Source organism: Anser cygnoides, chromosome 5, assembly GCF_040182565.1.
Source record: "Anser cygnoides isolate HZ-2024a breed goose chromosome 5, Taihu_goose_T2T_genome, whole genome shotgun sequence".
NCBI lineage: Eukaryota > Metazoa > Chordata > Aves > Anseriformes > Anatidae > Anser > Anser cygnoides.
Genome location: NC_089877.1, coordinates 4,481,893 through 4,509,038, shown reverse-complemented (window position 1 = coordinate 4,509,038; position 27,146 = coordinate 4,481,893). Strand labels below are relative to the sequence as shown.

Sequence of the window (27,146 nt, the reverse complement as noted above, 5' to 3'; positions counted from 1 at the left end):
ACAGAACATATGCCAATGAAATCATCTTTTTTTGTACTTTTGTCCAGATTGTATGCGTATGTTCACTTGCAGAAGCATAGTTTAAGCCAGATATTGTAATACTTCATGTTAAAAAAAAAAAAAAAAAAAAAAGGAATTGCTTGATCTATGAGGTTACGAAGCAAATATCAAATGTGTTTTTAACACATCAGACCTAGCAGCTGCTGATCATTTTCTGATGGTCTTATTTGTTGGTTGCCAGGTTTTTGTTTTGTCTTTATGTGTTTTGGTGGTTTGGTTGTGTGTGTTTTTTTTTTTTTCATTGCTGTTTTCTGGTTTTGGTCAGATCAGTTTTCATGTACCAAGCTCAACTTGCAGTCACACTGATGAGTATCCATACATGCAGCCCGTGCCAGTGAAAAATCCAGCAGTTAGAATATCACCTGTGGGTTAACAACATGCCAAATATCTCCCATATCAGACCACAAAGTGAATCTTCAACATATTTTAACTGCATATTCCATCCTTTAGCTATTCACTGTTCTAAAATTAACCTCATGCAATAGATTTTCCTGGTACAACATATGTCTATTAACACAAATATACATATTTAACCAGAAAGGTATTAGGGTACTTACCCTGAACTTCAGCCCAAGTTTCCACTTCAAGAGATAGGTTTGTTTGGTTTTGTTTTTGTTTGTTTGTTTTTAGGAAATACAAGCTATCTGGTAGAAGGGATAGCTTCTACTGTTTCAAATACTTGAGCAGAACAGACAATAGAAGTTTTATCCTTATACAGACATAAACCAAACACATTTGAAATCACAAATACTCAACAGAAGGCACATTTCTCATGCAACCAGCACTCAGAAGTCCTGTTAATTTGGCGCACACCTTCAGCTTTGAGAAAAACAAATGTAGCTTTGTTAAACGGTCTTATAGCACCTTCTCATTTCATTTTACTTTATTCACATACCAAGGATAAATGTTTGTACAAGTCTCTTGTCCTGCTGTTGCAGGATATCTTACTCCTGCACACAAATTTCATTCAATTTTCTACCTTCTCATTTCTTGAAAACACTGCAGAAAGTTCATGAAGGAGTTCTCTAGGCCATGCTAAATAGCCCCTGGATCACACTGTTATTAGCTAGGATACTCTTCAACCACCTGCCTGAGGTCAGCAAACCACCTGCCTACTCCTCACACAGGTGCCTGAGTGGCAGCATTCTGGGTACCTCAGCTTCACAGGCACCCGGAAAAAAAGAACAGCACGATGGCAAAGATCAGCAGGACACTTCTGCCTATTAGCAAAAAGTTAGACTATTTCTGACATAAAAGAATGCCTGAAATCCTAACGTGTCTCCTCTTATATAACCACAGTGAATTAGCTAATGTGTACCACATTTATCTGCTTGAAGCAGGAAAGCTTGTCCTAACAAGCTGCAGGGATGTACACAGGCCTCTGATGATAATGGGCTGTTTTCACTGTTAAGGCCCTTAGAGATATAAAACATAACTAAACTCACTTCTGGTTATAAATGACTTAAGGACCTAATTTGAGAAACAGTGCTGCTTCTCAAAGCAGCACACAAGAATGATCGGAGACTATATATAGGTTCAAATAAAGCCAAGCTAGTGAATACCTGTAGAAAGTATGTACAATTCCTGTATTTGTTTGTGAAATATTATGCATGTTCCAGCTTATCACTTTCCTGATCTTTCCTGATTTATCTAATGCCTAGGTGATTTTATTTATTTATTTATTTATTTTGCCAAAGGCATTTCTTTGGAACAGGTAATCAGTTGCAAAGTATATGAAAAATGTTAAGGATGACTTTACATGCTCTTCATGTGTGTCTAGATGTAAAAAATGTTTTTGTAATAACACAGGCAAGCATCCATCTACAAACATACATTGAGAGGGGTCTGGCTGAAACACTGAATAGGAGAAAAGAGTTCTCCTAACACCAAGTATATACAAAGCTAACAGAAATGGACAGGCAACCTCCCCTTATAGTATGGGTTTTGCTGTATAACCTTTGTAAGCAATTCTGAGAAAATTATCAGCTGAAGTGTCAGCAGCAAAAGCACCAGGTACAAAATGAGAACAGTAGTGAGGTAAAACCTTTCCCTGAGACACCAGGAGAGATAGGAAAATGTAAAAAGAAATGATAACCCTCAGAGAATTAATCACTCAAATGCTCACAAAAGATAAAAGCACAGAGGATAAACAGAGTAGCAATAAGTTGTTGAAACATATGGAACTGTTTTATTTCTTCCACACGCAGGTTTAAGAAGCTCTCTGGAACAAGATCCTGCAAGGATTTGGTAGAAGAATATGCTGAAATCAAGTTTTCTGTGCTATAGCACTATAAATGGAGTGTGCATACCAAAGGTATATTATGAATATCCATAACTTGCATTAAATTAAAAAGTAGTGAGCCAAATGTTCACAAAGATAATAGGAGAAATTAGCTTTACTCATCAGCTCCTAACGTGGGAAATTTCTATTAAAAGAATGTTAAAAATGTTTATGAAGAGATACTGCTCTACCATATTTCTCCACTCCGGTAGGTGCACTGGATTATAATAAAGTGGTAAAAAATAGTACCATATAAATACTGACATTTGAAATCTGGAAGCCTGACTACTTCAATGTTATTCTTCAGATTGGGAACTCAACTTACACACTTGTGAATGGGGAGCTCTTGACTTCCGCAGGCTGGATATTTGTAATATTCACTAACTCACTGCCATGAATGATCTCATCCTCTATGCCCTGAAGACAGGCCATTACACTTGACTGAAAAATTTAGCCTTACTAATTTGATTTAGGTGAATTAGTTTTGAAAGTGTCTTTTTTTTTTTTTTTTAATAAGCTCAAAAATAAAAGTGGAAGTTTCATTTTTCATCAATGGCACAAATACAAAAAATCTCTAATATTTGCAACTCACTGAAGCCACTGGCCCAGAATCCAAGCCTGGTGCATAAACCTGCAGAGAACTACTGCTGCCGTACTTTGGGTCCTGAAAAACTGGAAAAACAATCAGAATAGATAATCATTAATTGAATTTACTGCTTCCCCATTCCAGTATTTTTCTGTCTTTTGTGTTTTCTTTCCACATTTATCCAATAAATGAATTGACTAACATGTACTACAACAAAATCAGGATTGATCAAAGTTTTGAAAAACAGTCTACAAATACATGAGAAGTATCAGCATAAAAAATGAAAGAAAGAAAAAGTCTCCTGCAAGCAGGAGATGGAACTATATTTCAAGAGATTCCTTCCAAACTAAACTATTCCTCACTTCTATGATATATTCAAATCCAAAATCAAAAGTGAGTTAGTCAACAGTCATTCAAACAGTAATTTCACCCTCTGAATAAAGACCTTCTTTGCATATAAACTTCTCTCCTCAATGCAGATGATACAGTAGAGTCCAATCTATAAATCTAATTCCAAGGATAGTCACAAAGTTACACTGGAAAGTGCAGCATCCTGGCTACTTTTCCAATGCTTCTCAGCTATGCCACCATAAGCAAGTAGGTCAAAGTCTGTTGAGCACATCTGAGGCTCTTCTGCCACAGGCAGGCGGTACCCTACCAAGAGCGACCAGCAGCCACCCTGTTCCTCGGCAGCATACTGGCTCTACTGGCAGGGCTGGCCATTAGGAGACATGAGGCAGGTCAAGTTAGCATTTAGCTCTCCCGATTAGCTTTGTGCTCTCCCGATTAGCTTTGTGCTCTGAACTCAGAAGACTATTTTTTAAAAGTGAAAAATTTGATATAATATTGCACTGTGAACATTTGCTTCCTGACTAGTTAGAAACTACGGATTCATAGTCATGTAATGTCCTCTACCTTTAAGCTTACTTATTTATAAACTACAGGTATGCCAGGTGAACTTATCCTACTTGAATATGGAATATAAAAATTATTTTTTCATTGCTGTAGCAATGAAGTAACTTCCTGCATTATGCATTTCAAATTTCATCTACAAAGTTAGTTTCAAAATGCTAAGTAAGTTAAATTCCAAAATGGAACACTTGTGTATGCACAGCTATCACTGAATAAGACAGTTTTGCCCTACAGCACTTCCTAAAATGGTGCCTTCAACCATCTTGCCATCCATTGAATAACCTTGATCTGTCTTGATACCATTTCCTGGTCCTCCTCTTTCTCTTACAGTATTTTTTTTCCTCATCTTTCCCTTGTTTTACCCCTATCGACTCTTTATTCTGAGTAAAATCCTGCTCCCATTTAAGATGGGAAAAATATTTCCATCAGCTTTAATTGGGCAGAATATTACGCTCTTGATGTGAATGCTTTCTATTTCCATTGCACTGTAGAATGACTTCAACAATAAAGTATCTACAAAAGGTAAGGTATAGAAATCTCATACCTGAAGCATAGTCTATACATGCAACATAAAAGGATTTTCCTCTAAGAAAGTAAAAAAAAGCACATCTATAGTCCTTTAGGCTTATTGCCTTAAAATAACATATATATACTTCATCACATCTGAAATGCTGTAAGGAGCAAAAAGAATCAACTGGCACTGCTAACATTTCAGCTTAATATTAAACTCTTGTATGCATTTTACTCCATCACTCCAAGTCCCTCAGGGTTAATGTGAACTCAGAAAACCAGCCACTAACAGACACCAGCAAATTTAATGAGAGTAGAAATGGGGTCAGACTAGCATATTTCTTAAGATCACTCTACTATTTGTCAAAAAGGGAAAAAAAGCAAGAAACCATTTACAAAGTTGTAGCATTGTTCTGCTGGCTTTCTTAAATTTGCTCATTACAAGTTACTGAACAACTGATTACAAGATCACCATCCCTAGGCAGCAGTGAACCAGACTGAAACAGACCAGGCAATTAACTAAGGAAGAAATTCCCAGGAAATGTGAACTGAAGTGACAAATATATTGTATTCAATACAATCTGGTACTAGTATTTTGAATAGCTGAAAAGACAAGTAAAATCTAATAAGTAAAATAGTAAAATCTTAAAAATATCCTTAATAGAGTTATTTTTTTTAAATCAGTTTGGAAGAAAACACCTCAGAAGTGACAAGGTATACATGATTAATCATCATCCTCTGTTATAGCCACTGATGAAAAGGGTTTAGTGAACTTACGTGTCAGGCAAAGACCCTATAAAAATGAAGGCAAAACATTGCACACAGAAGGAACAAGTCGGTCTTTGTGAACAAGCACATTCTGCACATTCATTGAAAGCAGCAGCTATATAGCATTCAACATTAGTGACCGACAACAGTGCAATTGGATGATGCATGCATAATAACAAGGCATATGAGGTCATAACATATCAAGTGCTTCGAAATTATCGTTAGAACAGCAACTTGTGGAGATTTGTTAATAAAGGCTTCCTTTGCATTTCACCAGCTGAAGTAGAGGAAGATACAGGAGGGCAAAATGCTCGGCTTAAGGTCGAGAAATTAATCAGTAGTACAACCAGGGTAGAATCAGGAGGAATGAAGTACAATGCTCAAAATTAAAGCTTCAACAAACCTTACTGTCCTTTTGGAGACAGATGGCAACACTGCCTTTTCTCACAATAAAACAATAGCAAATTCAGTGAATTTCTTGAGCTTTAGAATCCCTTCATTAGTTTCATCTCTCTTTCAGAGTTGCATGAAAAGAAGGACTATTCCCTTTCCCTCCTTAATTCCCTTAAGAGAGGACCACTTCACCCTTTTTGAGCTCTTTTCCTCCTCTTTGGTTAGCTCAGTAAGGTGAATGTCCTTGGAATGCTCCAAAGTTTGTATTTTACAAGGAAAGATGTCTTGGATATAATGAAGTCAACAGCCAGAACTTCACCCTTAATGACCTTCCAGAGCTAACAAGAATAATTCCAGCTATATTACATACATGACAACAATATGGCCTAGCTGCTTAAATGACATGCAGAGTATGGATCTTTATTCTTGCCAGCAGAATAGTAACACCAGAATGCATGATATGCATAAAATTGCATACAAGGTCAGTCTCAAAACAGTTTTGCAAAATAGATGACTTCCAACCCCATAATGTAAATGGGAAAAAAGAGTCTTCACTGTGATTTGTCAAAGTTTACAAAGACATGGAAAGTAATCAAATCAGAGAGTAGACACCACACTATCTGTTTTCCCTGTAAGCTGGGTTGTTTAAGTTTAATGTTACTTAACTTTGCCTCCCTGAAGACTTTTATTAACGGCAAACTCTTCCATATGTGATAAAACATACTAACACACAAAGTAAAGCTTTCCAAGATGCACACCAAGAACTGCAGTCAGTGTAGTGGAAAATCTCTTGGTGCAGTTCACAGACAGGGTGTGAGACATACCGTGCTGTGGTGGAGCTGAGGGGCAATCATCCAGTTAGTTTTAGTATGACCTGCCAATGCCAGCATTACCACTTCTGGCTCCCTCCTTCCTACACCCAGGAGACAGTGCCAGAGATCAGCCTCAATCCTTAAGCACAGCATCACTGCCAGGCAGGCAGCAGCATTGCTCAGTGACTGCACGAGGCCAACTGCGAGCATCAGGCTTGCATGCTGTGGGATGCAGCTCTCTCTGGCTTCCTCCAACCCTTCCTTCTTTTGCATATCAAAACACACCAAGTTATCATGATGGTCTGGATCCTTCAGCGCTCTAGTGTCTGTTACTCTGCATCCCTTTCTCCTCCTTAGCCACACAATTGCTGGGAGCAGTTCGTTCTCCACAGCTAATACACTGGGTTCAGAAGGAGTATGCTTGCAGTCCAGGCTTAGTAGTCTTTACTGCCAGAAAGCTGACATAAACAATATAGAAAGTCAAGAACGGGGCTCTTACCAACTACCTGTGGCAATAGCATTCTAACATAACTACACAACATTACTGTCAGCAGCACCTCAAAGGAGCTATTTAACTATTATGGTATTTAGTGGGGAAGGGTTTGTTGTTTTTTAAAGTCTTTGTGGCAAATAGGCAAGATATGACATATAAGTAAGATGCCTGTATTCCTGAAGATGGTACCAAAACCAAACATTTTCCAGTCTAATTTTACCTTGTCTTTTTTTGTGGGGAAGCAGATATGAGCGGGAGGTCGAGGGTGAATAAGAATGTGGGGCGTGCAAGGGACACTGCCTGTGAACTAAAAGAGCAGAATGTTAATGCTACAGTGGTATAAATGTAAAGCAACATTATAATAGGCAAGAAATGCTGAAATCCAATTCTGAGTTAAAGAACAAAGATGGCAATAGAAATAAAAATATTTTATGATTTAAAAAAAAAAATCACAAGCTTCTCACCATACCAGTAATGTACCACAAACTTTCCAGCATCCATCTACATTACTAGAAGACTTCACAAAGCAGACAGCTGTCAAGACCTTAAGTCTCAAACTGATGTAGAAGCATTTGGTAGACTAAAAGAAATCAAAAACATTTGAATCGACTAACGCATCATTTACAATGTCAGATTTGTGAACACGAAAGAAAATCCTACACGCAAAATGAAACTAAAAAAAAAAAAGAAAGAAACTAGCAAGACTGTCTTGTGAAAACAGCACAGGCATCCAACATAGTGGTAGAATATAGGTAAACCTGATCAGTAGATTTTCTGAAATATGCTATGGAAAAGCAAGAATGTGGAAGATTAGAACACAAGTAAATATAACCAACCATAAACAACATACAAATACTTTGAGTAGGTCTTGTTAGGACAAGGAAAAATTTATGGAGTGCTGAAAAGCACAAATTGTGGAGTCCAAGCCATAAAACAATGACTAGAATAACTAGTTTCAGGGTCCACAGCTGACAGGATAACTAATTCAATGTCACAATAAAATTCATGAAATACTGGTAAAATACAGCCAGAAAGTACCACCTGTGACTGGCAGATAACCTAACATTCAGGCAAGTTCTTTTTCCATTATTTTAAAGGCATTAATATGAAGTCCTCCCTGAAAAAGATATCAAGTCCTACACGCAAGATATTCACCAGGCAGATGGGGTCTGCTATGTCCTCTATACACACAGAGATAAAAGTCTCTTCTACAGACTTCCACGTTTCAAAATACGCATTCTGAAAATAATCAAACTTCTTATGATAAAGGCTATAGCAGTACTAGTTTGATATCTACACAGTATGCATCACATACTATGAAACATGTTCTTGACCCTGACAAGAGGGATTCAGGGTGAATTCTTAGCTGTCATTAAGGATGAAAGATGATGATCAATTAAAATAAAAAATGCTCCCAACTAACACCAAGCCACAAATACGAAATACCAACGTTAATGAAAAAAAGGTCTAGTGAGGCAAATTGAATAGATTGTTTAAATTCATCAATTTGTTCACATTTTAAAGTCACCCCAACTTCACAATTATTATAATGGACAAACTCAAATTCCCTTCAGGTTAAAAGCCAAAATTCTTTTGTGACTAATACAGTTCAACATAAAATATTATACGGCATAGCTCTGGGAAGTAATATAATATAATATGTTTCTGCAGCATAATATACAATTAATGCAAAGCTGTAGTGATAAAACCATCAGAATGAAAAGGTTAGGAAAAAATCTCACTTTCTGGCAGACTTGCACACCCCAAAAATGCATAAAGTACAAGTGAAGTCCAATTATTTTTATTGCCTATGAGCTAAACTGCTGACCTACACTTTAACATCCTGAGTATAGGAACAGAGATATTCTACCCATGTATTCAAAGAAAAAAACATTTGAGTTCATATTTTTCATGAGTGCCACAAAATGATGGTAAATCAATAGTCACTACTTTACTAACACCATCCCTTGAATCCAGTCAACTAGCAACACCTGAAAATCCTTCCCAGAAGCAGCATAGGGATACACATACCTGTTTTAGCTACTGCCATCAAAGCCCCTGCTAACAACCTGGCTTTCAGTTTTGTCACAGGTGGAATAAGACACTAACATCAAAAATACTTACTTCATAGTATGGTAAGCTCCCATTCTGAATCTATACAATTCTTCGCTGAATTGTTCTAGGGTGACCAAGTAAAATGAAAAGAACACAGGTTCATTAAATGAGGTACCATCAGTGCCTTGATCTATGCTATAACTGAATTTATTCCTTGTCGTTGGGAGGTAACTTGATAGCATTGCTGGCAGAGCCCCGTCCTCTCTTCTGTAGTATGCTATTCCTACAGCTTGCTAAAAAAAAAGTTTTTTCAACATTTTCCAATTCCATAGCAAGCATTACATTCTTGATTTTTTTTATTTTATTTTTTTTAATTTATGGAGCGGCAATTCATAGAGACATGTAAGCACAATGAACTTTGAAAACCTTCAACTCTCAGCTCTTGTATCACAAAAAATGTGTACTTGTTCTCTAGAGTTTCTTACAGTGTTTGTCTGAATGCTTTAAAGAGCCATGACATACGAGTTCGTGACATCATCCAAATAAAAACAATTATAGGGAATGTAGGGTTCAAATTAGTAGGACAAGATCTATGAACAGTAAGTAGCCTAAAAAACGCAAATAGAAAATACAGATGTTGTTTTCCACTTCACAAGAAGTGCTTATCTGACAGGAAGTTCAGTTTGCAGACATGGGTGGGAAAAGCCAGAAATACAGAACAAGTCCTTTATTATTAGCAGCAGACACTACAGAAAGCCATGAAAAAAAGATTTCAGAACTTAATGAAGATGCTTAAGCAGTGTAAGGACATATACAATCACTGATTAGACAAAGCATTTAGAGTGTCTATATTTAAACAATTTTTTATAATTATGAACTTGAGCACAGTCTTAAAGTTGTGCATTCTTATAAATAGATTGCTGATTCTTGAAGAGTCAAGGTGCTATTAAAAGATGGAAAGGTGAGGTGAGTCTTGTGAGGGCTGGCCCTAATAACAGAAATGGTAACAAATTGAAGAAACCATGCAGATATGCAGCAAGTAGAAAGGTGTTTTGTAGCAGCTAACAGCTACTGTTAAAAAAATAGACCAGACTGAGATAAAACTGAATAGCTTCTATTCAGACTAATTCACAGAAGTCACATCCCTAAGAATCATTCACTTGAGGGTTTTGTATTTAAGAAAGTAGGCACATGAAACAAATAATATTTCAATGAACTAACATGCAATCAAATCTAGTTGCTGCCCCAAACTCACTACAGACCAGAACTTCAGTTTAAAGCCTCATGAACATACGGCATCAAGACCTACAGATCCCCACCACCTGCAGAATACAAGGGGCAAGCAGTCATTGGCTAGCTGAATAAAAAGAAACACTCCTGTGCAATTTTGCCCAAAACTTTTTTTTTTTTTTAAAAAATGACAGGATAATGTAATTTCCCCGCCTTTGACTCTGCAGACTAAATCACAAGGTATTGGTATAATTTTAGACACTATGGATGGAAGACCAACAGGATGATACATCCTTTGCCTCAAAGCCCTATGTAGTGTTGCATTTGTTAATAAAGAACATGTGAATGCAACATTAGACGTTGAAAGACTCATCATGTGTCTTGTACCTCAAATTCAGTGTTCTCAAAACACCTCTTCTCAGCTGTACAGAGGCCATATGACATTCTAGAAGTAAAATCCAAGGTGTAGCCCTTGAAATAATTCAGCTTATAAGCAGGAAAAAATGCATCTTGCTTTCCAAAAATCCTTAAGTTATCTTTCTTATTAGGAATATTTTTGTCAAGTTGTTTTTTGTTTTTTTGGTTTGTTTGTTTTTTTTTTTTTTTTTTGGTTGAGAATGTAGCTTCCTTTAAGAAAAATCCATTATAAACTTCCATCTGTTTCATTTTATATGTCTATATGTTCCATCAATGTCTGCGTGTTTGTCATCTTGATCTAGGAGGAAAATGAGTCGAATCAATGCAGTTTCTACAGCATAATTCTGGACTTCACTTGCTTTAAGTCTCAATTTTCAACTTTTGGCAAACACTCTGTCAAAATAACAATTCAGCCCAAATAAAAGCTTTTTTTATTCTAGTTTTGTGATTTTTTTTCCTAGCATCATTTCAATATATAACTCTTTCCCTATCGGGCTATCAGCAAAGTAGTTAGAGGTGCAGAAGACAAAATTGTTCCCATCACTTCATTGGTGGAATGTAGAAGCTCAGAAACGTTTGTTTTCAGAACCTAGAGCTCAGAAGCATTTGTTTTCTATTTGTGTAATGAAAACCTACAAGTTAATGTGAACAATCCAATGAGAATTCCCTGCAGTTTGTAATGAGATGGTAGTCTGGTTCATATCTTCTGCTGAGAAAAAGGTTTGGGTTCTCTGGCCATACTTGTGTTACATTGACTACATTCTTGCTTCCACTGTAAAGTTATCCCTAGAAAGGAATTTTTCTTAAATCCTTCTATGAACCTCCCCCCTTTCAGTAATTTCCATCATATCTGACACAGTGTACAGACTAGATACAGTTACTACAACTTCTACAGTTCCTTTCACCAGAGGAGTGAACATGCATGCGCAATGAGCAGATCTCCAGCCACCACTACCTGCCATGCAGAAACAAAAAATAAGTTTTTAATTTCTTGAAATGTTAAGAGAAAAAAAAAATATATATATATATATATATATATATATAAGGTAAAAAAGCCAAAAGACCTACTGTAAGAAATCTGGGTTTCTTAAGAGATGATTGCCACTTTAATATATTCTTAATTGCAGAGGGCATGTAAATCTTAATTTATATAACAGGACATCTAAGCAGATCCTTTAGGAAAGTTATCAGAACACCTGCAGATACATGGCACATTTTAAAGAGCAGAGTGAAGCTATAAATACACATGGAGTGACCTCATTCATATTGTTCTCTTTCATAGAACTCAGATCTTTAGTTCAAAAAAAAAAAAAAAAAGGGAAGAAAGTAACAAAAAGAGGAAGGACTGCCTTTTGGTTAAGAACTGGGAGGCAGGAAACTTGGATTCCATTTTTGGCTCTGCCACAGAAGTCCCTTATGGCCTTATCCCTTATCCCCTTTTCCAACTTCAGGGAGATCAAATAAAGGAAGTGATTTCCAGAGGTCTTAACTGTAAGTACCTAGAGTTGAAAGACTTGTCTAGATTCTCTGCTTCACCTCCTTCATCTAAAGCACAGTGATAAAAAAAGTATATATATATATATACTAATAATGATGTAAACTTCCTCAAGAAAACAATAATAGTATTAAAACAATAAAAAAAATCCTAAATATAGATACAAAATAGGCTCATCTTTCTGGTCCTCAAAGTATTCACTTTTAACAAAAAAACAAACCTTTAAATATTCAACATTGCCTTTGCTCTTATGCAAGTTGAAATTATAATCTGCAGGATCATCTTCCATTTTTAAACAGTAAAAATGTTTAGACAATGTATTAATCAGTACAGCAGTATTGCATTTTGGACCCTCAGGAAGACACCACCCGCACTTCATTTTCAAGAGTGACTGATGGTTATATAGAACAAATTTAAAGTTTTTTCAGCAAGATGAAGTCTTTTTGGTTTTGTTTTTAAATACCTAATTTCTACAGACAATCCTCCTATATTTAAAAAAGCATTTTTTTTCCCAAATATGTCCGATCATGCTGAATTTGTCTCAGTTGCAATGGCAAACCAAACATGACCCAGGAAAACAAAAACAGTGTCCTATTTTGCTTTTTGTTATGAGTACCCTTTGTTTAGCTGAATGACTTTATATTCAGTATGCCAAAGGTTAATTTTGGTTTACTATGCAACATGGAAAGTATAAGAAACTATGATTACCATGAAAAAATGGTACATTAAGTTTTAAATTAAAGCAAACAAAAAGACTGATGAGCTTTCGTTACAAAGGTGGGGAGGAGAAGGACAGAAAATAAAAATTGATTTCTTTAACATTGTCTTCCCTATCTGGAAAAATTCACCAGAAATGTGGGAAATCAATTCCAATAGATGCAAATAAATAGGAATATTTTTCAAAAGCTATGCTAAAACACTACAGAATGTTGCTATATACAACTCTAGTGAATATACACAATTCACATGCTAAAGTGAGCTGGACATTACTGATGGCAACAGATTATTCTTTATGGTCATGTAAAGTGCTTCATGTAGGACTAATGACAGCTTTTAGAGACTAACTAGGTGTTTGTTTTTGTTGTTGTTGTTTTTATTAATAGAACTATCTTCAATTGTTTTCTAAGAAAAAATCATCACAAGTTGTAATTTCCTGACTCAGTGAAACAAAGTTTTTGTACCAGTAATTTTGTTTTTCTTCAGGATATTGTATATCTTTAAGTATTGCATCTTTAACAGTCTAGATGTCAATTACAGAAGGTGGGTCTGACAGTACTTTAGAAAGCTACTAGAATAGTGAGTCAGTACTCTAGAGATTTTCCAATACAAGCAGTGATTTCCCACAAAATCCAGAAGAGAATAATGTAAACAACAATTCATGAAGCACATCATCTCAGGTCCCAATTCTAAGCTCCTTATACAGCCAAGGTAATTGTTGACTTTAATGGCTGCTGTGGAAACAAAGGGAATTTGTACGTATATGGTACATTTTTCCTACGGAAACAGATACTGCTGCCAGAGGATGTGTTTGGTTTTACTTCTCAAAAGATTCTGAGCTAAACATGAAGCCAGGAACAGCCACGGTGCTACACAGCACTAACTAACCTCAGTTGAATTTGTGTTACCTCTTCCCTTTGAGAGGACACAGCAGCACATTTCTTATAAATTAATTCAAGCCCCTCTCACAAAAAGCAGGAGCATGAACTGGAATGCCGAGGCAGGCATACATCCTAGGCATGATTACAGGAACAGCAGATAAATAATCCTTGAATCTCGCTAGTCATTTTGAAACCTGATTAAATCCTTTAAAAATTCCTATAGGATCTGCACCACTCCCTTCTCTAACCCAGATAAGTAACTTAATCACACAAAGTCAATTTCTTCAGTAGAGCTATTATGTTAAGGGTTTTCAAAATGAAAAACATTTTGTACAATTCCTGGACATTATTGTTCCAGTCTGTGTTCTTTCCGCAAAATCTTACAGTAAATACCCATTTCCTCATATTCAATTCTAGCCTTCCCTATGCCTTCATTTGTCGACCGCTAACAATTTCCCTCTACCCATCATTCTTGTTACACGGACTTTCTCTGGTGCAATGCTCAAGTAGAAAAAGTATTGTCTTTCAGAATAAACATGGAAAAGAATAGGTTCTTATTCACCCGGGGCAAAAGAGTGTTTACTTATAACTTCACTATGTAAAATTGCCCTGCTGGACTAAGCAGTTTGTCAGAACATAGTGCTTGCTACATGGGACTTCTTCAGATAACTTCTTGTGATAAGACACATCATAATGAGGAGTCGATGTAAGGCAGTACATTTTTATTCATGTAGCACTGTGGCATCCTGCTGCTTCCCTGCACAGAGAGGAACTGACCTGCAGGCAGGTTCCCTTTCCAGAGAGCTCTAAACTACAAATTCAGTTTTTCAGTTCTGTGCTGATGCTATATCTAAGCACCACATATATTGTTCCCACTACACATTTCCAGTTGCTAGCATAGGCAGTCTGCAGCTAAAACCCTCATTTATGAACTTGCAAGCAAAACTTCCCAGCATCAAGCTGGACCAGCAGTTGCCACCCACAGGACCTACTGCCTTTGGTCCTGTTTGCAGCTAGTTTTCCACTCCAATGAGTCTTCACCAGCTCAGTTTGCAATGGGAGTTCCTGCATACTAATTGGTCTGCTATTAATCTACTATTCAGCTTACAGAAACCATTAGTTATCACTAAGAAATTACTCCAGATATCTGGTACCTTATCTGATCATTAGGTTTGCCTCAGCTTTTCCAAGTGAAAGTCATTAATCTGATTCCACTGTTGTGTGCCTCTGAAGCAATACTCCACAGTTACATCCCATGGAAGAAAATTAAACTAATGAATGACAGGACACCTCATTGCTATTTATATCAGTCCATGCCACACCTGGTTACCCAGGACTACTAGGAGTTGCCAATTTCTAAAGCAATTTTTGGCTAGAATCCAATAAATAATACTGATTTCCTTGGTATATGGGGTCCCCAAACTACATTCCTGCATATAATATATCTTCCAGAAGACAACATACACAAGTAGTCTTTCAGTAACTATAAAATTGATGGCATTATCAAAATATCTGCTGGAAGATTCAGATTGGGAAAAACAGAGGAATAACAAATTTCTCATGAAAAAAAAACACTGCATTCTGAGACTACATATCAGCAGCCAGTTGACTAGAGGAAAGACTTACAACCTGACCTGAAGAAAGACAGCTAAAAAAAAGGAAATTGAATCTTTCTTGTTTCTGATTTTATCCTTGTATTCAGCAGCCACAAAAATCAATTGTGCCACCTGTCAAGACTGTAGTTCAATGAGAACACGAATTTACTATATTCATTATCCATTTTTCCCTTTTCATGCAGCCTCCATTAAGTTAAACATGAAACTATACTACAGATACTAGCTCTCAGCCAGCAGCCAGATTATAAAAACCGATTTATTATAGTAGAGTCACCAGTTTTTCCAGTCGCCCCCAGGGTCTGAAGAGATTACGCTATAACTTCAATATCATTACCACAGTTACAAATAGAGAAACCAAACCACGTTCAAGAAATGTATATTTATAGTTTTCAGCAGCCTGCAGAGTACAGTGGATGCCAGTGAGTTCCATCATTACAAAGAACCAATCCAGTACCTACAGTTGTATCTCTATCACAAACTTGCTCATCCATTTAAACTGCTGACCGCATATTCGCTGTCGTGACTTACCACACTGCAGGTATACAAATTTGAAAATCCCTTGAAAAATGCAGCCTGGATTTCACATTCATTCTCAAGATTTTGTATGGACATTATTTAAAACTGAGTTTAACATGACTTTTTAATCTGCTTTGGATCCTCAAAAAAAAAAAAAGTGCAGATGCAGCCTTGGAGGCATTTAATCACTCAAGTCAGCATGAATGAGTGTACCACTTACCGCTGAACAGGTAACGGAAGGGAATCTAAGTGGTCCTCACCCTTAAAAGCCATATTTATCCTCTTATGTATGCTTTTCCATAGGCTGGAATCTAGAAAGAAAACAAAGTCATTTAGTAAACCCAGGGAAACTCAAGCCTCTTCAGTCCAGTGTAGCATGGCATTCTCCTAGTGATTTGTGGAGTTATCTCATCAGAAACAATTCAAAAAGCTTATTTACCTTAGGTTATTACACAACTCCATCAGATAACAAAGGCCAATAAGTACATTTCATGGCATAAGAAACATAGGGCTTTGCATATTCATGAACTTCCTGGATTACTGCACAGGTCAGAGCCATCTGGGTTGAACACACTACTGAGTAAACAGTTATTATTTAGTATCATTTCTAAGTCATATTGCATTAACTAGCACTACAGAGAAAAATCAGTTTAGTAAAACTAATTCTTCAGGTTATCACGTAAATAAAAGATTACTACAGAAAGCAAGTGCATAGTTGTATAATTTCAGGATCATATAGCACTACATCTACAGAAAGACCCTTGAAGTCTAAGTTATTGAAATATTAGATTCCTCCATGATACACAATTTCATTTTTCTATTAGTTCAAAACACTGTATAAATTATCCTCCATGTTTTCCCCTTATACCTCATGGCCAGGATAAGCATCCAAAACCCCTGTACCAGAAGGAAGTAAGAGGGTGCCAAAAATGCAAAAAATGAGGGTGCCATTTCCCTCCCTCTCCATTTAGTTAGCCCCATCTTCCATTAGGGCATTACCCACTATGGATCAATGCATATTCTGAGCAGAAATGAGAGCAGAGTTAGTCTTCAGAAATGGTGAAGCAATCCCCACTCATCCACATGGCTGCAGAAAGAACTAATGCAAAATATTTGAAGGAGAATTTTAAGCCATGACTCAAGAATAACAAGGAGATGAACAAATCTGGAGGAGGCAAGGAACAGTGGGGATATAATGCTTTCCTAGATGTGGAAAATAAATAAATAAATAAAAGGATCAATGAATCTTACTCAGAAAACATACACAAGAAATTAATGCTGTTTCTGTCACCAACTGAGGGAAAAGATTTTTGATGCAACCACTTGTGAAATTCTGCCATTTTGTTACTGGCTACTTTCTGCAAGCTGAGTCAGCCAGTCATTTAAGAAATTTGCCACTCCAAATTGCTCTTAATTGACACAGAGTAGTCCTCAGCATCTTTCCTAGCAAACCAATCTCATTGCTAATGCACGTCCTTGGGTTTTTTTTTGCCCCCCAAATCCCACAGACATTGCCCTAAACACAGAAATACAAAGTAACACACTCAACATGCTCTGCCCAGTACGGCACCAGATAACTTGGGCAATGTTGTCCCCATCCTACCCCTTCAAGTTTTCCTGGAAGTAACAAAGTTAATTTTAACAAATATTGAAATATACTTCATTACATGCACGTGAGAAGAATCTTATTTGCTTTTCTGGGGGAAATTTAAATATCGCTAAACTTTGGTTTTAAAAGATCACCAGCATCCAATACCTGATAGACTCTAACTGAATTCTCACTTGTCCAAGTAAGAAAATATTAGCATGCATCCTTCTGCTCCCATGATACTCTGATATGAACAACAGGCTTTCTTGTTTTTTTGGGTTTTTTTTTTGTTGGTTCGTTTGTTGTTGTTTGTTTGTTTGTTTGTTTTAAATCATATAGTATATGTTGTATATACAGCACTAACTGGAAGAAATAATCTTTTTTTTTTCTTTTTAATAGCAGGTTGTTTGTTTTCTGCCTTTTTAAAATACATTTGAATTGCCAAAAATAAATAACCACAGAATCCAATTTACTGTAACGAGCTGATCTTGACTATCTTCATTTGGGGAAAAACCTTTAATCAAAAGATGAACATGTCTGCATAAAATCTTCATCCCCAGCATAAGGTTTCCTGTCATGTGAAAGCGAAACTTTCTCTCAGCCTGCAGAAGTGCAGACATTGCAGACACTGCCTATCTCCTCCTGTTCAGCATAAGGCACATGTTTTACCTTCTATGCTACCAATGCAAAAATGAACAGCTTCCCTTTGGCAAGCTCAAGCTGCTTCACCGTTAGTTCAGCCCACTAACAGAATTTCTATACATACAAATCAGAGCATCTGATGTATTCCATTATTTCTGATCAGTGACATAATGTACACAGACATAAATTAGGTTATTGCATCTCATTGTGCTCTGTAAATTAGAAACATGACAAAAATTCAGCTTTTTTTAAAGGCTGTCTTCCCATAAAACACACATTTACATTATGGCTGAGAGCCTTTAAAAACATGATCAACTCCTACTTAGAGGTCACTTATCTTCCAGGAACAACAACAAAATACGTTACCAATATCTTCACCAAACAGCCTGTTTCACGACTGTGATCAGAATTCAAAACGTCTTTAAGCCCAAGTTGATGTGAGCATACGTAAATGCATGTTAAAAAAATGTATATGTGCATATGTTATACATATACACAAAACACAAATGTATCAACTTTACAGATACTAATAGACAACATTAGCAGAAGCTAATGTTTTTTTCCCCACCAGCTCTCAGTATACACTGGATCGGGCCCAGATCTGGCCAGAGATGCTTCCTAGGCAAATGTACCAAAAAAATAACACTCCTTGTAAACTGCAATACTGGTCATTTTTGTACAGGCCTGAGTAAAACCTTTGTGCTGAAATAATACAAGCTTTATTCTTGGACTTTTATAAATCCAATTTTTTAATAAATTATATACAATTTTATGTAAGTGTCTGCATATACACTTGCATCATCACTTTAAATAACTTATGATCATGTCTAATTCTTCTGGTAGTTAGTGTATGTGGAATTAGATGTATTCAAGGCAGCAGTCTCTCCTTGTGTTCTTCATCTTTCTCTTTGTCCTGTCAACACTGAACTAGATTTTAAGATGTTATTTCCTCATGTTTAACTAGATACATGTAAGATAAGCACACCATAAATCACATTTTATTCCCACCAAAGACAGCCAAAAGCTTCTTTCAGAGAATTACTTCACAATAAGAAAACAAAACATCACATGTGCAACAGCATATAAGCACTGCTCACAGAAAAACAGTGACAGTGGAGGTAATGACCTTAATGGCCAAAAAAATATCTGGAAGAAGTAACTTGCTCATACACAAATACCATGTGCTGGTGCTAGAAACTGATACAGAGCATGAAAAACAGCTTTGAGAGCTCACAAACTAGCCCACCTGAAAGTTAAAGAAAGAGTCTCAACCTAACTTACACCAGGCCTCATCAGCACAGCAGTGCAGCTGGGAGCTGTCAAGTTGCTGGTTCCAAAAGAGCAGATTCCTCCTGCATTACAAGAGCTCCCTGCTGGGAGTCTCTTCTTGCTGAAGTCTATTGTAGCAGACTTCTGAAGCGCAACACGACGTTTAGCATCCTAAGAAAGATGTTATTTCTGCTAGAAAATAGATTGCATCTTGTTAAACCTCCCAGTTTAAGTTATTTCTCCATCATTCAACACAACAGCATGTTTAACAAGCTAAAAATTAGGAGAATTTTAGCAGTCTGGATTTCTGTTAAACATATCGCTGTCCAAAACCATCACAGTAACATCACGTATTCAAGGTGAAATAAGTGTGACTCATTTACTCCTATTACTGATGGCCTTAAGGAAGTTCTCCATCACAAAATGACACCCTGAATAATTAAGCTCTAAAAGTCACACAATTAAATTCACATTTTGAACACATTCACTGCTTGCATGTCCATCCTTGTAAAGGCTTAAATCAAAAGGCAAATCCATGAACATTTGCCATCCCATTTCTAACCCCTAACATCATAATTTCAACACTAAGAATACCTGAAAATAAGGTCAGTCAAGAGCATCATTTTTTTTTTCTGAAAGACAGAAGATCACGTATCTGGCATGTGATTATTGGTAATCAGAATGAGAACAGCAAGTTACTTGTAAGTAGTATGGTTAGCCTGAGAACAAGAAGTCATTAGCTGAAGTCATTTTAGACTAGATATCTTTTGATTAATATTAACAGTTCCTGTCCATAGTAAAGTACAATATCTGTTCTGCCAAACAGTGCCTGTCCTCATTTTACAATGCTGGGAGTCTGGGAATCATTAGTTATTATTCTTCTGTTAGACAGAGTAACTGTTAATGGAATGCCACAAATCAAATTAAGAGCAAAATTCTGACAGCATTTATGTGAGAGGTCAGAAAGTAAACACATACACCATGTCCTTCAGCAACATGTCTGGTCCATCTGAAGTTATTCATACTAACCATTTGAGGACTCAGGATCCTGTGGTTATTTTGCATTATAACAGATTTATACAGACCTGAATTAATTGCAATAGTAAAAGTCAACTGAGTATTAAGCTAGGTGTCACAAATCTAAGAAGCCATAAAACCAAAAGCAAGAAGTAATGAAGAGTCCTTCAAACAATGCATTAAAATGGGTTGTATTAGTGTGGGACCATATACACAGATGTATGTACCACACTCCTGGAATGCAAAATTCAAACTAGAATGGGGGGGGAGGGCGGGGGGGGGGGTGTGTGGAACAGGTGCTACCTGCAGCACTCATTTGCGATAGCAGCTCTTGCAGAACCAATAATCAAACTGGAAGCACTGCTGAGCAGCCCATGCTTTATACTTCAAGTACAATCTGAAGCACAAATCCATTTTCACTCACAAAGGGTTTTATTTTTAATGCATATTTCTTCCCTTCTTTTCCTCTCTATTTTCAGAAGAGACAGGATTTCATTTTAAACAATTCTGCGTTTATCTTTGACAACACCCATTATGTATATGTATGTGGATATTAATTCAAACTGAAGTCTGTACAGCTTCTTTTCTGCTTTGGATTTTTCCTCATCTTAGCCTTACTGCGCACAGCTGGAAATTCAAAACAAGAAAAACAAAAAGAGGTAGATAAAAATCTACCTCTGTTCAAGAAGAGCATCCTGAAAATTACAGATAGGAAACATTACTTGGAGATCTTAAGTCAGCATGAGAAGTATAATATGGCCAACTGCCAAGAACCATGGGAAAGGAAACATATCTCAAGCTAGTCTCCTAAGACTGGATCTCATTTATCTTCACACAGAGTTTGATTTCTTCGTTCACCTTTGGGTTTTAGAGCCTTCAGAATGTCCTTGCACATCCAATTTCTTCCTCTGTGATCACCACAAGGCAAAAATCTGTTTTCCAAGCAAGGAATGTGGGCTTGTTCATTCCATTTCTGTATTTTAACAAGTGAAATGACATGGAAATTCAAAAATTCACTGGCTAGGATATCTGCAATACAGCCAGAAGAGCTGATTGCACTGGGAGGGGAAGCAGAGACCCGAGTTGCCCAGGTAATCCAGCTTTCTCTATGACAAAATATACATATAACTACAGAGATCAGAAATAGGAAATCTGAAGCACTCTAGTCAGTCCTTACGCAAAGGCATGATCTTTTTCTTACAATGCATCTTTCATTAGTTTTCCCAGTTAGATATAAAATCTCTAGAAAGACAGAGTTTACATCACCATGGACTAACCATGGACTAACTGCATTACAAAATACTTAAAAGAAGGAAATAGAGAAAGGTATAGCTGATTCTAGATTCCACACCCCCAGCCCCCCCCCCCCCCCCAAAAAAAAATATATATATATATGTATATATGTATATATAGGGCAAAAAGCCACTGGACTAATCATTTAGCTGTTGGTTTTTTTTTTGTTTGTTTGTTTGTTTTTTCTTTTCTTTTTCTTCAACCTTATCAGTGAAAGTCTTTAAAATCTCCCTTTCTGGAAGGGGCACACCAATTTAAATAGATAGCAGTATTATGGGAGCAAACTGATTAGTGGTCACATTCCTAGCAATTAGCATTTTAGAGGCAGTTTGGCTCAAAAAGAATTTGCTTTTGAGGTTCAGGAACTGAATAATAGTTGGCAAGTTGTTGCACTTTGAAGCTATATTTTATCTTTTATGTGATGCAGAATAATCACCATATAAAAATGTTTATTGGTTCTCAGAGCAGTATTAATGCAGCCTGCTACCACAAAATGCTGAGAGGTACAACTCCTCTGCATTTACATTTCCCTTGCTTGCTGACAGAAAGCAAAACGAGTTCCCCCTCCTGTCTTCATCAAGGAAAAAAACAACTAGTGTAACATCACACAATCCTTAATTCAACCACTCGTAATAAAGACATCCCTGTTCCTGACAATGGCCTCTTAGTTTTGAAGGTTTTTCTGAAAGAAACAGGTAAAGACTGGTTTTAACCACACGGTTTGTTGACTGCCTCTCTTCACTGTGGATTGACCTCAGACATGGCGCCCACAGCAACGGCCCCTGCGAGGTGTGAGGGCTTTCTTTGAGGAGGTGTCCGGCTTCCATCGGAACAGACAAGAACCCTTTATTTTTCCCTTTTTTTTTTTTTTTTTTTTTTTTTCCTCCCCAAAATTAGACATTAGCAGGGAAACACCAGCTGTAAATTTAGTACCTCACAGGTATGTGCCAAGAGCTCCTGCGCTGCCGCCAGAGCCCCAGGCGCTGCCCACCACTCTGAACCGGTTCCAGCCGGTCCTGGGGCAACACCTGAGCCCACCAAAGCCAGCCCCAGCCGCCAGGGCAGCAGCCTCGGGGCGAGGTGCAGAGGGGCCTGCGGCCACCCTGAGGAGGGACTGTGAGGAAATGGGTGTCAGCACTGCCTCTGCCTCCTTGAACACCCACCTCATGATGAAAATAAGGGCAGCCAAGGCAGGGTGCCCCATCCTGGAGGTGTTCAAGGCCAGGTTGGATGGGGCCTTGGCCAACCTGACCTAGTGGATGGCATCCCTGCCTATGGCAGGGGGTCTGGAGTTAGATCATCTTTCAGGTCCCTTCCAGCCCAAGCCATTCTATGATTCCTCAACACCTGTGTTAGGATGTCAGAGCTTTGTGTCGGTGATAAATTCAAGTGAAATTCCCCTGCTTTGGTCTGACACCCTTGGCAATAGACATGTGCAAACACCTTACAGCATAAGGGTCTAAAATATTTCATCTGGTCTCCTCCATGGGAAGTGGGACCTTGTCTCCTCCCTAGTCTCCTCACGAAGAGGTCAGAAATAAAAGTGCTATTACTTCAAGTAGCCATTGTGTAGGATACAAATTAAAATAGAAAGGGCAATTTTTGCACCTTACTCTAAAAGCTTTTTCTCCTCTCCACCAACCCCAATTTTTTAATTTCACTTTTTAATTTTATTTTTTAATTACAGCCCAGCCAACGGCTAAAGGAGAACAGTATGTCATCAGTGCAAAACAGATCCCAAAGTGGGGGGTCTGTACCTAAAGACCATGCTGAGCAAGTGGCAAGCAGCTGGGCAGGCACCATTTTGTAGAAGAACAGCTGAAGGCAAGGGGAGCAGAGAACTAAGACTCAGGCCAAGGCAAGTTTGTAACACTGGCATGTCCAAGAAGAGATGTGAGCTGCACAAGCACTAACTTCCTAAAAGCATCATGGGGGATTGCTTTGTTCATCTCCATGATTTTTCAATAGATCTTCAAAAGCAAGGAAGTCGTTAGAGGTTGCTTAAAGCACGAAAGGCATTTATTCACCCCTCCCTTCTTATGCCTGTCAAGTTGCTTTAAAATTGTAATTCTAGTACATAAAACTGATGCCTTTTTTGAAGTTCATTTTACTCTCCTACTCTACGTATCAAACTTGTATAATAAATTCTGCTTTGTCAATAGCCTCATCTCCCTCATGACAAGTCCTGATTCCTTGTGTGGACTGTGCTGCTCACAAGAAATGCCTACAGAGCACAGCAGCTTTACTGTTTCACTTCTTTAACATGGGCTTCTACATACAAAAAAGTTACAGCTATGGTTTGCTATTTCCCCTACAAACAAACAAACAAAAAAAATATCCAGAGGAGCTTAAAATAAAAAGGGACAAAAAGAAAGCCATCTCCATTTCCAGGCAGAAAATAGAGAAACAAATTAAATGACTTATCCAAAGTTAAGTGACTTAGCCAAAGTTAAACATGAGACAAGTACAAACTGAAACCAGTTTTCACTCAGTCCAATACTCTAAGTTAGCACCTAGAGAAGATGATAACCTTGTATTTAACAGCTTCATTAACGGGAAAAGAATAAGGACCTATACAAGTTACTCACTACAAGAAAGGACAACATCTTTACACATCTCTGTACACAATCCATTTTCTGTAATGAAAGGATTTCTTCTTACTTAACATCCATTTCAGCTAGTCAGACAGGCAGTCTGAAAGCCATCTTTTCTTATATTGATATTCCTCCAAAGAACAAAAAAAAAAAATCTGACATTTTAACTGAGATGAGCAAAACAATATTATTAATTCAGGTCACAGCCTACCCTACCAGAGTCTTTATTGGAAGTATTGCAAGGCATTACATGGTAAACAGTGGTGGTATTTTCACAATATTTGCCAGCAGCCATTAATTTTTTTTCATTTTACAGAGTTAATATCCAATTGCTCTTCTTTGTTATAACTCTGAAAACCTTAAAACCAACTTCAGACCAATAAATGCACATTTACCTAGAAGTTAAACACATAAGGCTAAGAACACCTCTCTCTAGTCATTGAACAGCCTCTATTTGAATTACCAATAAACTTGCTACTTCTTTACTTCTGTCAATAAAGTCATCATCCGTCCCCATCCCTCCTCCTCCCCCACCGGGGAAAAGAAAAGGACATTGGGGAACCTACAGAGAAGGCAATATGGCAGAAACAATAGATGCCAGATCTATTGCCTGCTAACAAGGCATTTCAACAGAACACAGGAATAGGGAACTCAATTTAGTAACAAGCATGTGAGCCAACACACACCAAGGAACATGTGAAACAGATGTGGTTGAGCTATGTATTTTGAGGAGCCAAGCTCTCTTAGCAGTGATTCTACACTAGGCTACCTCCACCCTAATTGCGGTGTCTGCCTTAAATCATGTCTTTCCTAGGAGGAGACAAGAAATCTAGTAGAATAACACAATTTTCTTTCTACAAGCTGGAAAAGAATCTGAGCAAGTCCATGTCCATAAACAAAAAAATACAAGTGTTTTAGTACAGAGCAAGATTTGAGTATTCTGTTTCTTGTTGCATTTTTCCTTTAGTAACTCCAATTAACTCCTCCAGACAGCCTGTCAACAGAGCTCTGTTGCATAGTCATTCTAATTCTATATAAAAGTGAAAAAGTAGCAATGGGATTTTTCTTTTTCCTTCCTCTTTTATCAAAGTAGAAAATTCTGCATTTGTATTTTTGAACAACTGCCAAAGAGTATCCAGTCATAAGACATTTTCTCCTCCGTCCTTCACACAAAGTGATATGAAGGGGCCAGAAACCTGTAATAATAATGCAGATAGGGAATCCCCAGCAGCTCTAGAGGCAGAACAAACTGCTCTGTAGGATCATTCCCACATTCAGTGTCTCCAGGGCAAGCGTAGTGTGACCAGAGCACATCAGGAAAGCCCTAGCAAATCTAAGGCTCAGGGGGACTTTGCAGCCTGTACACATTAGATTAGATATACTCTAGAGATCAAGCGGTGTCTTGGGAACAGCTTGAATAGGAAAGTGCCAAGCTACTTAAAGTCAATGTACTGCACTCAGTCAGTGTCAAAAGCACTCCTGTGCCTCCGGCTGCTGAGCTCCAGGAAACCAAAGAAAGCTCAGATGGTATTGTCTGAGGTAATGGCACTATTCTGTTGTTGGTTTTTGTTTGTTTGTTCTACCTCACCCCACCCCAACCCTTTTCTTGTCCCTTCCAGTCTACTGGCTGAAGTTTTTCTATGGAGGGGCCAAGGAGGAGAGCACAGGCAACAAGTCAATAAAAAGCCACAAGAAGAGAAACATTGCTCATTATCAAGTAAAGTTTGGATCTTGAATGATGTACATATGAAGAACTCTGATGCACCTAAAAGCTTGCAATGTTAATAATCCTGATAGAACAAAACTGGGTGCCCTCGCCCAAAAATGTATCTTTAATAAATAAAATAAAAAATCGAGTCCCTAAGGATTAAGTGAAAATGTGGGAAGAATGAACTTCAGGGTTTGCTACAGACTCTTAGTAAATAAAAACATTTGTGTAGAGAAAAGAGGACTTTGTGGTAGGCCTCATTACTCTGTAACAGCAGTAATGTGTGTTATAAGTATTATAGCTCAGTAGGGGTTTGTGTATTTTGATTTAAAAAGTGACTATGTAGAAGTAAAGCTCCAAATTGGGAAGGTGTACAAATTACGGCCTATGTCTTTTGTCATTTGTAACTACCAAACACAAAGCAAGTCACTGGAGTCATACAACTTACCATGCATCAGCTGAACTACAGTAACGGACAGCGCTGCTTAGCTGATGTCCAGTAACCTATTACACAAAGGAATTGGCAAGCAAGTTTTGAGTACAGAATGAAATACTCCACAGTCTGTTCCAGGGAGGCTGCATTATTTGTTCTCATGATTTTTCTAAAAATTGATATTGAAAGAAAACAAGTTAACTTTTAAATAGTACAAGTCTCACTGGAGAAGGCAACTAATATTTTGATAAATTTCCAATTATCATCACGAGTTTTAACAGTTTGTGATGGCACACGTAAAGCAACATAGACCAGAATTAGCTAGAGGTAAAGGTCCCAGAGCCAAGCTTTTGCTATTAGCAGCCAAATTCAATGAATTCTTAATCATTAAGCTTAAAAGTGTTCAAATCCCAGAATTCATGTTTCCTCCTCAAATAAAAGCATCTCTGTGAGCTTAAATTTTTATCCACAATTTTAGCTTGAGTTTTATAGTTATTTATTGCTATGCCACACTGATAATTAAACACAGATATACATTAGAATCACATCTTCAAAACAGCCTGTTCACCCCCTTCCAATGCAACCCTGTTCTCTAGTAATCCTCCATGCACACAAGACTTGTAAGACCAGAAAATCTTTGCATGAAAATTCTTCCCGAGTTCCCATTCCCAGAAATCTGGTGTTGACAACTTCCAGTGCAGATGCAGCTGAGGCTGATCCATTGCCCTAAAATCTTCAATCTTAAGTCTCTTTTTTTTTTTACCTGTGATACATGGGACATGCAGACCATCTCCTATTTGCAAGAACAGATAAGAGTTGCCAAGCAAACTCCAAAATCTCTACAGAGAGCTCATTTCACT

General features: G+C 37.5%; 1 protein-coding gene across 10 annotated transcripts in view; it reads right to left on the bottom strand.

The window, feature by feature from the left end:
• INSC (INSC spindle orientation adaptor protein) overlaps positions 1-27,146 on the bottom strand; it is a 145,239-nt gene that overhangs the window by 86,019 nt on the left and 32,074 nt on the right. For 6 of the 10 annotated variants that reach the window (XM_013177806.3, XM_013177805.3, XM_066997436.1 and 3 more), the window contains exon 2: positions 15,963-16,053. The exons of 1 other annotated variant lie outside the window; for it this stretch is intronic. In XM_013177806.3, coding sequence (XP_013033260.3) covers positions 15,963-16,015 — 53 coding nt within the window. In that variant the 5' untranslated portion in view covers positions 16,016-16,053. Of the gene's footprint in view, positions 1-2,933; positions 3,014-15,962; positions 16,054-17,006; positions 17,555-22,484; positions 22,554-27,146 lie in introns of those variants that run through there. 3 more of the 10 variants (XM_013177807.3, XM_013177804.3, XM_048070192.2) reach the window with 3 other exon arrangements.